At 49.9% G+C, this 12276-nt stretch overlaps 1 protein-coding gene across 4 annotated transcripts in view; it reads right to left on the bottom strand.

The window, feature by feature from the left end:
- Window positions 1–12276, bottom strand: part of LMCD1 (LIM and cysteine rich domains 1) — a 67973-nt gene that overhangs the window by 31711 nt on the left and 23986 nt on the right. For all 4 annotated transcript variants that reach the window (XR_010947149.1, XR_010947150.1, XM_067755291.1 and 1 more), the window contains exons 2-3: window positions 7247–7335; window positions 448–703 (exon numbers count right to left, since the gene is read on the bottom strand). Coding sequence is in view for 2 of the 4 variants with exons in the window: in XM_067755291.1 (XP_067611392.1) it covers window positions 448–703; window positions 7247–7335 (345 nt within the window). In the remaining 2 variants the exon portion in view is untranslated. The remainder of the gene's footprint in view (window positions 1–447; window positions 704–7246; window positions 7336–12276) is intronic.

The raw sequence follows: 12276 nt of genomic DNA, 5'->3' as shown, positions 1-12276 counted from the left end.
GCCCAGGAGTTAGGGAGAAGAGAGAAGTGTTCCTGTGCTCTCCCCGAGACTTGCAAAGGGCACATCCCAGGCCACTTTGAGGGAAAATGAGGAACTTATGGATGAACATGAGCACTCTGAGAGTTCTGAACAATAAACCATCCTCTGTTCGGAAGTGGGGAACCTAAAGGGAACCATGAGCAACCCTGTACTAGAGCTGAAAGGGCCCCTTAGAATTCACGTGAACACCTCTACCCATTTCATGGATGAGGAAAACTGAGGCCCAGGCAGTTTTCACTTCAAGATCACAGAGCGAGGCAGGAGCAGGTTCGAAACCAAAGCGATGTTCCTACCATTTTTGCAAACTTGCCCACTTCTTACCTCGTCTTGGACATCCAGGAACCTGTGGCACGGCTCCTATTTACAAGGGCAGGGAAACAACCACTTGGTTGCAGGAAGCTCTCTTACCAGTTTCTGGGTGACTCCAGGGGGAGCCCACTCATAGGTGATGGTGTCAAAGGTGGGATCTTTCCCGGTGGCAATGGGGTTGGTCATGATCATTCGGTTCCTCTTGTAAATCCGGATGCCGTCCCCGCCTTTCACTCGGGCCGTGAGGGTGGAATACTTGGAGTCCATCAGCAAGCGGCCAATTTTCCGATCGTCTTCCAGGTCCGAGCTCAGGCAGTGGTCCTCCTGACTGCATTTGCATGACTTGCACATTTTCCTGGGGGGTGGGATGGGGACAAGTGAGATCAACCTCCAGAAAAGAGAGGCAGAATCTCCCGCTGGCAGCGCCTACGCTTTGGAAAGCAAGCTCAAAGTTTAACTTTAGTAACTTGAAAAGGTTAGCAGCAGACAAATGGTAACCGGAGCCCAAAAGGCCTTTGATGTCAGAAACTCACGTCTTCCTATCTATCTGTGGGGAATGTGGGTATGACTTTCGTGGGTAAAAAGAGCAGCACGTTTTTCCTCTTGGTCACTGGGCTGGCAAAGGCTGGTTCATCACTGGAGATGTTCTACAGCAGGAGTCTTCGCAGCCTGTGGGCTAAACCAGGCCCACAACTTGCTTCTGTAAATAAAGTTTTATTGGAACACAGCTATGCCCATCATTTACATATTGTCTTTGGGCGGCAACAGCAGATAAGTAATTGCAGCAGAGATCACGTGGCCCACCGAGCCTAAAATATCTACTCTCTGGCCCTTTATTAAAAAAAAGTCTACTGATCCGTGCCCTAAAGAATTATTGAAATTGCCTCCCAAGACTCATGAGCCTCAGAGCTTCAGCAACTTGTAAACTCTTTAGCACTCATCCTGAATTTAAAATACAGCTGGAAATTTTCTTCAGGAAACTGGTGGACAGGACCTGGGGGGAAGGGAATGAGTTTAGGAAACCCCTCGGGCTGGAGAGATGGATGTCCCTTGCCAAGGCTTTGTCCTGGGGCTGGGAAAAGAAAAAGCATCCTGGGGAAGCTTCACGGTGACTTGAGGCCTGACCCTTCCCTCCGACAATTAAAAACAGAAGCAGTTGGCTGCTTTGTGTCCTGCTGTTAAGGTTTAGATACCCAGGGGGTTCCCAGTGTGAGAGGAAAACCGCTCCCCTCCCTTCCTGGCCGTGTCCCCTCAGGCGTGCTGTGTCTCAGATGCTGGAACACACGCGATTTAGAGCTTGTCAGGTCAAGTGAGCTACATCAAGACCTACCGCGGGATGGGGCAGGCCTAAGCCAGAGACGTGTCAGGGCAGTTGCATGGGTGCTTCACAGCCAGGCCTGCCTGGAGGAACCCTTCTTTTCTCTTCTAAACTCAGGAGACTGACGCATTTAATCATTTAGCACAAATTTTGACTGTGGGGCTACCAGACGCATGCCTTGATGGTCTACATCAGTGGTTCCCAGCCAAGGTCAGATCTGTCCCCAGGGGGCATTTGACAATGTCTGGAGACACTTTTTTTTTTTTTTTTGCGGTACGCGGGCCTCTCACTGCTGTGGCCTCACCCCTTGCAGAGCACAGGCTCCGGACGCTCAGGCTCAGCGGCCATGGCCCACGGGCCCAGCCGCTCTGCGGCATGTGGGATCTTCCCGGGCCGGGGCACGAACCCGCGTCCCCCGCACCGGCAGGCGGACTCTCAACCACTGCGCCACCAGGGAAGCCCGAGACACTTTTTTTAAAAAAACTTTTTATTGGAGCATAGTTGATTTACAATGTTGTGTTAGTTTCTTTTTTTTTTTTTAGATTCTTTTCCCATGTATATGTCAATCCCAGCCGCCCGATTTATGCCTCCACCCCCCATACCCTGGTAACCATAAGATTGTTTTCTACATCCATGACTCTACTTCTGTTTTGTAAGTAAGTTCATTTGTACCCTTTTTTTAGATTCCACATATAAGCAATATCATATAATATTTGTCTTTCTGGGTCTGACTTACTTCACTCAGTGTGACAATCTCGAGGTCCATCCATGTTGCTGCAAATGGCATTATTTTGTTCTTTTTTAAGGCTGAGCGTGGAGACACTTTCGATAGTCCCAATGGGGTGCTATGACGTCTATAGTGTAGGGGCCAGGATGCTGGTAAACATCCTGCGATGCACAGGACAGCTCCCTCCACAGCAAAGAATTATCTGGTCCCAAATGTCAGTAGTGCTGAGGTTGAGAAATCCTAGTCTAATGTGAAAAGAAGGAGGCCCTATCACAACCTTCAAGGAGACTGCAGTTGGGGTGGGAGAGGCAGAGAAAATCAGCTGGAAACCATAACATAAGGTAGAATCAGGTTGGGCCACGTGGGAGTCGCAGATGCTCTGGGTGGGGGGCGGGCGGTTCTGCTGTCTTGACCAGTTCACGTGGGAGTCGCAGATGCTCTGGGTGGGGGGGCGGTTCTGCTGCCTGGACCCGTTCCCCCAGGAGGTCAGGATGTGGCCCAGGGAAAGGGCTCAGCGGTGATGGAGGTCAGCAGGCTACAGAAGGTTAAACACATTTCTTCAGTGCAAGGCTGCTTCTTGTTTTTAACGCACGGGTGTGCAGTGTGACGTTAAGGGGAAGAGAAGGCAGCATTTCCAGCGTTATTTGAGGAGAAGCTTCCAGTTCAAGTTCACATTCAGTGGGCTGCCATTTGAGACATGTTAAAATCGCAGATCTCAATGATAATTCCAGAGAAATTATCTCTCAAGATGAATAGGACCCTAAAGACGGTACAGGGCAAATGCAAGAAGGCTTTTCTTTTCGTGCTCATGAGAACGGGTGGCTTGTTTTATGGAACTGGGGCATTTTATTCATGACCCAATAATATTCTTTATGAGCCAGTCATGGAGGAAACTGACTCTTTAAGAAGACAGGTGAGGGCACTTTTGGTTTATGGGGGTGGGTGAGGGAGGCAGCAGCAGAGCAGGAAGCGGAGAGAGGAAGACGAGGAAGGAAGTGAAGGAAAGCCCAGTGTCCCACCGGGTCCTCTGACGTCCCCAAACCTTCCATACGTGGAAGTTGGGGAGGAAGCTGCCCTTTGCTCTGTTGGTTCATGTAGACGCTCAGGATGCTGTGCGAGGCGTTGGGAACGCAGAACGCTTTGAAATGCAAAATGCTGACAAATAGATGTTCTTTGAGATTGTGTCCACATTATTTTTCCTTTCTTCATGCTCTTCATGTCACCAGACACGTTTCTGAGACTTTACCGATGAGGCGGACACCCCCTTGGTCCCACCCCGCTCTTTCCAGGCACCCAGATTGCAGGGGACACAGACACATCTGGAAAGATCCTCAATGGTGTCACAACGGCCATTTCTGCAACCTGTCATAGGCAACCTGGAATTATGGAAATGGCATGGCCTTGGGCTCTAATCCCAGCCTGAACACTAGCCCACCACAGACCCCTGGCAGGTTTCTTATCTGTAAAATGAGAGGGTTGGTCTATATCAGGGGCTGGCAAACTACAGCCCACTGGCAGAATCCAGTCCATCACCTCTTTTTATATGGCCTATGAACTCTTTTGGGACACATGAAAATGATGAGAAATTTGAATTTCAGTGTCCCTAAATAAAGATTTATTACAACACAGTCACATTCATTCATTTACCTACTGTCTATGGATGATTTCCTGCGACAAGGGCCAAGCTGAATAGGTGTGACAGAGGCCATGTGGCTTGTGAAGCCGAAAACGATTACTATCTGGCTCTTTATTTATTTTTATTTTTTGCGGTATGCGGGCCTCTCACTGCTGTAGCCTCTCCCGTTGCGCAGCACAGCCTCCGGACGCGCAGGTTCAGCGGCCATGGCTCACGGGCCCAGCCGCTCCGCGGCACGTGGGATCTTCCCGGACCGGGGCACCAACCCACGTCCCCTGCATCGGCAGGCGGACTCTCAACCACTGCGCCACCAGGGAAGCCCTATCTGGCTCTTTAAAGAAAGTTTGCTGACCCCTGATCTAGTTGATGAATTTTCAAGCTTTGCTGCACACCCAGATCACCTGGGGAGCTGTGTTAACTTGGGGATGCCCCGCTCGGCCCCCGCCAGTTAGATACACGCGTCTGGAGTGCGATCTGGGCCCGGGCACTCGCGACCCTGTTCCAGAGGGGATTCTCACGCACCCCAAAGCGCGAGAGGCATGAGTATGTCCCTTTCAGGAACTTAGGCACCTCAGGCGCACTTTCTATAGGTTGTCACTCCAAGAGCACAGGAAGCCCAGCTATTGTATTACTGCGCCGCCATCTATGAAGATCCTGACCCGGTGAGAGGAGCAGAATTAACATCAAAGGGGTGCCGCGATGAGGAGATTGGGGGAATCTATCCAGAGAGACCCCCAAAGGGTGTAAAATTTTGTAATTTGCAGAGCCAGTGGTCTCCCTTCCATTTTTCATAGTATGTCCCCTGCTTCCCTCAGATCAGGGTTTTTCCCTCTGCTCACTGAAATTGGTGTGCCTTTAAAACATAAAGCTATTAGAATGATGACGGTGATGATGATGGTAAGTCTCTGCATGCGAGGAAGAAGCCGTGCCCTGGGCTGTCTCTGAAAAGCTTGGCCTTCCGGAGGCCCGCTTCCCTCCGCCGTGTGTGGTAGCTCAGCATCCTGTGAGGTTGGCCCTTGCGGGCAGGGACTCCGGCATGGCCATTTGGAAAGCGGGTTGCTGAAGGCTGCTGGGGGGACCTCCCCTTCCATCTCCACGATATGTTTGTTCTGAAAGTCTGCTTTTGCCTTCACTCTGTACCCTCCTCTCTAAGTAATTCTACTTATTCTGTGCTGCAAATATGAAGACCATTCTAATTCTACCAACCATGTGAATCCGTAATTGGATTCCAGACAGTTTGCCTGAAACTATGGAATTGTAAAGCTGGAAGGGGATCCTAGGGCCCACCAGCTCCAAGCTTCCCATTTTTCAGATGGGAAATCTGAGGCTTAGAGAAGGGAAGTGTCTTATTCAAGCAGAGTCAGCACATGAATTCTGTCCTGTGATTATTAGTTAGGAAACTTTCCCATGAAACCAGACTGGCTGCCACTCTGACCCTTTAAATATCTTTCAAACTATTGAGAACATGAGAACTGAAGCATAAAAACGGTTTGACACGGTTTCCCTGCTAAGGCTCTGCGACCTCACTGCTCCACGAAGCCTGAAATTTAGGTCCCTATTAAGGTTGTTCCAAGGTGACACTGGATGGGCAGGACCTAAAAGCTGCAGTCTGTGTTTCTCAAGGACAAGTTCGCTTGACGTTCAAAGAACTTGTAGGATGATGAGGAAGTGGGATGAAAACAATGCTGAGAGGCTTCTGCTCCTAGCCGAGAGGAACAGTGTCCAGAACTGCCCTCCTGCCATAAACAACTAGGAAACCAGACAAAATATATCAAACACCCATTTTCAGATGCCAGATAGCAGCGCGGGACTGTGGTCCTTGAGAGAATGGAAACATTACTGCACTGACGCCACGTGTGCATTTAGGGAACGTTATCCCTCGGCTCCAAGAACTCTTGAGGGAGGCATCCTTGCTTGTCTTCAGAGAGCTGATGAGGGGCCAGCCTTGTTCTCTGACACCCTGGTGGCAGATTCAGGACCAACGGGGTGAAATGATAGGGAGGCAGCCTCTTTTCAAGGCCAGAAAGAGCTCAAGTGGCCAAAATAGATGCGTGGGGAGCTCTTCGTCCTGGAAGGACATCCTAGCTGTGGGAGGAATTTGTGCAGGGGACGGATGTTGGGATTGGATGACCTTGATGGTCCCTGGCGTCCAGAAGACCATATGAGCTCCTCCGAAGTGGGGACTGCCTGGGCATAACGTCAAGGAACAATCTTGTGCTTGGACCGCAGTACTGCATGCAGAATGGTTGACAGTGTGGGATGGGGCTTCATACAGACCTGAGTCCAAATTCTGCCCCCAATACCCACCCTCAGTTTCCTCATCTGTAAAGTGGACATACTAGTACCTCCTGCTTAGGGTTATTTTAGCGTTTAAGTAGAAAAGACTTAGCTCAGCTCAATAAGTATTTTTGGTAACTGCTATCTCACAGCGGAAATCAACTTCTCTGAGACAAACATCTCCCCAATTTTGTTCTTCCACTGAGTGCCCAAGGCAACCCTCTGGCAGTGGAGACAAAAGCTCCTTTTTAGCTCTCGTGCCCTACAGGGCTTAGCCTCTCTCCCAGGGCTGCAGGGACGGTCCCGCAGGCTGTGCCCTGCACACCTCCAGGGCATACGGTCCACACAGATGCTGATGTGAATAGTGCCCGGGGACTGTGCAGAGCGGCAGCCCTACCTCTTGTTTTCAGAGTCCTCAATGAAAAAAAAAAGAACAGCGCCGTGAGTCCAAGTCCAGCTGGATCTCACAGCCCTCCTGCCTTGGATGTGAATACCAGGTCCTGGTTTTTAAGTACTGTGGACACAGTGATTTTTATTTCTGTCCCAGGGGCACTCTTTGGTCAGAACCCCAGGGGGATGATGGTGCAGGAGGGGGAGATGAAGCCCATACCCCAAACCCCAGGACAGACAGGTCTACCCAGCGTGGACCAGGCACGAGCTAACGACTGTCCACCGCTTCCCAGAGCATCCTCACCGGGCTGAGCTTGGCAGCCTCCACCTGGAAATGGTTTATAAAGCCCTGAACTCCTCCTTCATCTTGGCCCCTCAAGGGCTTTTCTGTCATTTCTGAATTAAGCCAAGCAAGAAGGCATTCACCCCGGAGCCAGTCCACCAGCAACACATGCATCCTAAGCAGTCCCATCAGAGAATGACCAGGGTTCCCAGAAAGGACAGCCAAGAAATGAAGGCAGGCAGAGCCTCTCCTGACAAGCTCCGTTACCTCCATGAATGTGGCTCGAAGCCCGAACACGTCCCCTTGCATCTCAGACAAGGCACACCTCTTGCTGACTGCTGCTGGCCCAGGGACATCTGGAAAAGGAGACAGAAAAGAGGGTGTTTTCCTTCCAAACGTCTTGGACCAGGGATGCTTGACCTCTAAAGACTTGGCATGCCAGCAAAGCGATTGTGTGGGGTTCAAAGGTCTCGAGATGAATAAGCCATCACTTTACTGTTTACCAGAAATGGAGGAGACCAGTCGGGAAAGTGGCCACGGGTTAGGCAAGTGTGGAAGGGTGGAACTTTCCCAGCAGAAATGCCCTGGGGCTCATCGCGCCTTCCCCAACCCTCACCCGCTCCCCTGATCCACTTGTCACTGGAATGGAATCTTCCAGTGAGTGCCTCCTGTCTCTCATTTATTGATAGGGTGTGATTATACCAAAGCTACAGGCACAAACAAAGGTTCATGCTGCCAGATGTTTACAGCTCAAAGCATAGCTTAAATATTTTGCTAAATCACGGAAAATCAGGAGCATTTGAAACCCGGTCGTCTTTTGGGAGAGCGCAACGCACGAGACAGGTTTTATTGTTCATTACCAGCCCCAGGTAACCAAAGTGCACGGCTGCTGCTTGCTGATGTATTTAGACCCGGCTGGCTCTCAGATGGGGTCTTCGAACCAGCAGCATCACCAGAAGCCTGCAGGAAACGCCCCACCCAGGAGGGTCTCAGCCCTTTCGAATTCGAACCTGCACTTTAACACAATTCCCAGGAGATTCATAGGACATGAAACTTGGAGAAGCGGTGGGAATTAGTATATGGTCTGCCAGCTGAGAAACTGACCTGACTCTCCACTGTGGGGTGGGTGCTGACTTGGGACGGGAACCACATGTACTAGGATTTTATCAGAAGCAGTGTTCCATCAACTTGTGGGATAAAGGGATAAGCTTCTCATTCAACAAACTATTGATTCATTTAACCATTTATTTAGCATCTGCTATGTGCCAGGCACAGGGATACATGGTAAGACTCGCGGTGCCCTAGAGGAATACACAGTCTAGGGGGAGATGGAGAAACACATACTTATCCCCTTTCCTGGGAAGGGATTAATTTGAGGCAAGGATGGCTGCCTGTTGTGTAGTAGAAAGACATGGACTTTGGAGCCTGAGAGACCTGGATTCCACACCCAGCTTCGTGACTTAACAGCCGTGTGGCCTTGGACAAACTGGGCCTCAGTTTCTTTACCTGTCAAATGGGTACAGAGCTAACGCATGCAATGTGCCCAGCCACCTTAGCCACTACAAATGGTAGCTGCTATTATCTTGCACACAGACCTTAGGAGCGCAGAGGAAGGTGTTAACCCGAATGGGAATTCCAGAGAGGCTTCTCAGAGGCGGTGACTCAGGATTGGGGCTGTGCATGGTGAGCGGGCAGAAAAGGAGGAGAAGGAGGTCCTAGCAGAAGGAGGAGGTATGCAAGGGCAGAAGGGTACAAAAGGGCTGGGTGGGTAGGGTGTCACGATCTGAGCATGCTCTGTGGGGCATGACACCTCTACTCTCTCTGCTTGTAAGTGGGGAGAAGACAAGTCGTGAGGCCGTCCTCATTGCTAGTGTCAGAATTCAAAGAAGGACGTAGGAAGAAACAGTTATCCTTCACAATATTTCTCTTCTCCCGCCCAAGTCTTCCCGCGATAATACCCAGCTCCACACCTCCTGCGTGGTGACTGCTGTTGATACCACGTCCTCAGGCACTTCACTGTTCTGTCTAATACACCTTCACAGCCTTGGGAGTAAGAGCCATGTGGCACGTATTTGAAGGGATGCATGTTTATATTTGTGCCTATTCCGTGCTAGAGTCATGTTAAAATGGAAAACCAAGACGATGCTCACCACCGTCTCGTTGTCTGAGCTGGGGAACTTTCATTCGTGGGTGCAACTTTGCTCCCTAAAGCTGTTGGCGTAGAAAACCTTGCCTGTTGTTCCTGACGCGTTGGATTCTACTAGCTGAAATACAACGATCCCACAACACTTCATGTTTAAATGATTTGAAGTTTTGCGGGGAGGTGTATGATGTATGAATCAGGCTTCATCACTGGATGGTTTTAGGTTTACCCGGAGGCAGCAAAGCCCGAAACAGAAGAGCTACGCGGGAGAATTTCCTAAGTGGCAAATCACCCCGCCCACTGGAGCACTGTTCTAACGACTGTCGGATTTAACAGCCAGCCTACAAGGGGATTAGTCCTGATGCTTGGCCGGGAGAGCTGAACTGCTGGCTCAGGGTTTGGTTTAGATGCAAGGCGGCCCAGTACAGCCGAGCTCGGGCCCGTGGGTCGGGGGGCTGGCTCTATGGTGTCAACGCTGACATTTATTAGCTGTGCAGCTAGAGGCGAGTCGTTTCCCTGCCCAGCCCAAGGTGGTCCTCTGGGAAATGAGAAAACTGGCCTGGATCGGGGTGGCCCATATCCTGTTGCGTGGAATCCTCGTTCTGTGGGCTCTTACAAAGTGGCTTATGGCGGAGGTGGGAAGGATTATATGATCCAATAAAAGTGGTGGACGCTGGATGGACCGGGGCGTCCAGCGCCGTTCAAGAGCTAGCTTATGACAGAGGCAAGAGAGATAGGAGAAGGCAGCTGTTTCAAGTCAAGAGGTCCGGGCTTCGGGGTCAGAGGTGTGCATTTTCGTCCCAGTTCTGTCCCTTTCTTCTGTTGGACTTGGGCCAGTGAGTGATTCGTGGAGTCTGTTTCTTCATCTGTGTCATGGGGCCAGTAAGAACCACCCTGCCCCCTGGAGTCACTGAGAGGGTTCAATGGGCTGCCGCACGGAAAGGGCTTAGCATGCACTTATTATGCACCGAGTGTTTGCTGTTGTCAGTCTACCTCCTATAAACATACTCTGAATCAGATGTTCTCAAAAAAATTTTTTTTCCCAGCTTCAGAGTTCTAGGCGACTTCAGAGGAAATACTTCCCTAACCGCACACCCCATATACTTTCTTACTGTCTACTTTGTTTCATGATTATAAATGTTGCCTCTCTCACTGGATGCAGGAAGCAGGGTCGGGCTGAGTCTCTATCCTGCTAGTGGGACAGTTTCCATGACAGCAGAAGTCCGTGGGTGAGAAAACTAAATGGCCTTGCGAGGAAGAAACGGAAGAAACCGATTTGGGCCCTCAGGCCACACTTGCTGCCGGTCTCCTGGCTGACAGTTTAACACAATAAACACACATCTGTCCCCTACGTGCCATTCACCAAGGAGGCAGACAGACCCAGCTCTCCCTGACACAGAAAATGACCATCCTGTTTATCGACGAAGGGAAGACGTCAACCAGAACAGGTGTTTCCAATGAGATATTCCGGTTTGTAAACAGTGGGTCTCTCTGATGTGGATGCCGTCTCAGATGAACGATGGCAAAGTGGCTCACAGCAGCTGAGAAGACAAGCGCTCCTTTTTCCCGAGGGGAGGATAAAGTGTTTGGACAACTTTCTTTGGCTCGGGGTAGTAGGATGTGTGGTTCCTCTAATGCTGTGGAACTGAATGGTGTCGGGGACTTAAAAGGACGTGGATGAGACCAGAAGCCCCTAGGATACAAAGGGTGGGGAGTGGCAGGGTCTCCTCCCTCCTCGAGCATTTACCTTAAGTGAACCCCAAGGGAAGTCTGAAAGGCGAACAGTGCCACCGAGAGCAATGGGGGGCTGAAACGAAGGGGAGCAGAGAAGGGCAAGGGTGAGATGGAGTTTCAAGACGAGCATGAGACTTGGAATTAGAAAACGGGATTCTCCTCCAAGCCCAGCTTCTCTCTCTCCTCGTGTAACTCAGTTTTCTCCTCTGGAAATGAGTTTTCTCTGCCCTTTTTGCCTCAATAGGGCTGTTGTAAGCATCATGTAAGAGAAAGGTTGTTTGTAAAGTGAGGTAAGTATTTACCATTGTTTAAAAAAAAAAAAAAGTCCAAAACTCGGATGGAAGGCAGAAAGGTGGGTGGCACGCCCTTCAATGTCATATGGTGGCAATATGACATTTTCTCCACCCCACCCCATCCCTGCAGGGATTATCTAGAGAAATTTACTTCTTGCTATCCTTAGACTCGGTGAAGTTCCACGTTAACATGTAGATTTTTGTCCAGTGGAGATACCAATACGAACAGTTTCTGTCCTTTTGAAAAAGACGACCCCAAGGGTTACGGTTGATGGTCCTGTGGGACATTAACTAGTTATATACCTAACCTATCAATCTTGTCCTAACATTAGATTGCCTAGGAACCCCTAACTCTTCAAATGCTGTTTGAACTGCTCTAAATAGCTTACTGGTTCCTTCCTTATATAATGAGTTGAATATAATCTTTGCCAAGTTTCATTTTATAGTTGCACAAGAATCATGCTTTTACCTCTTGAAAACTGTATCTTAACACCATCACATGCCCTCCTGACTACCCATGGGTTTGCTTTTTGAGCTGGGGCGTTCTGAACTGACACTAAATTCTCTTCCAAGCCAAGTATTCTGACTTGTCTTTTACAGGTAAACTCTATAAGCATACCTGTGTTACTGGTCAATGTGCTTTGTTACTTAAAAACGTCCCTTTTCCCCCGGGGTCCCAGGAGAGAAGGTGTAGAGAGCTCTTCCTTAACAGTGATGGCACCCCTGTGAGGTATAGTCATTATTCCCAGTCAGCAGGTGACGTAGGCCCGTGAGTCTGAGGGAGGAGAAGCACCTTGCCTCTTCAGAATGGCCTGGACTGGAGCCCCTCTGGGGAAGGGCGGGCTCCTTAGTCTGTCCTTATTTGTATTATAACTTTAAGCAAAACTGTTTTGTCTTTCCTAAGGGTCATGATTGTAGCTAACATTGATTGAGTACATCTTATGTGCGGGGCGTACACCAAGCATTTTCATAATATTTAATTTAAGCTTCTTGATGAACCCACCAGAGAGGCACTCTTAGTAACCTCATTTTCAGGCGAGGAAACAGGCCCAGCGAGGTTATGCCTCCGCTTCGAGATCCAATAGCCAGTAAGTGATGGAGCCAGGAAGTGAAACCATGCAGGTGTT

Source organism: Pseudorca crassidens, chromosome 10 (assembly GCF_039906515.1).
Source record: "Pseudorca crassidens isolate mPseCra1 chromosome 10, mPseCra1.hap1, whole genome shotgun sequence".
Lineage (NCBI taxonomy): Eukaryota > Metazoa > Chordata > Mammalia > Artiodactyla > Delphinidae > Pseudorca > Pseudorca crassidens.
This window is presented reverse-complemented; position numbering and strand designations above follow the sequence as displayed.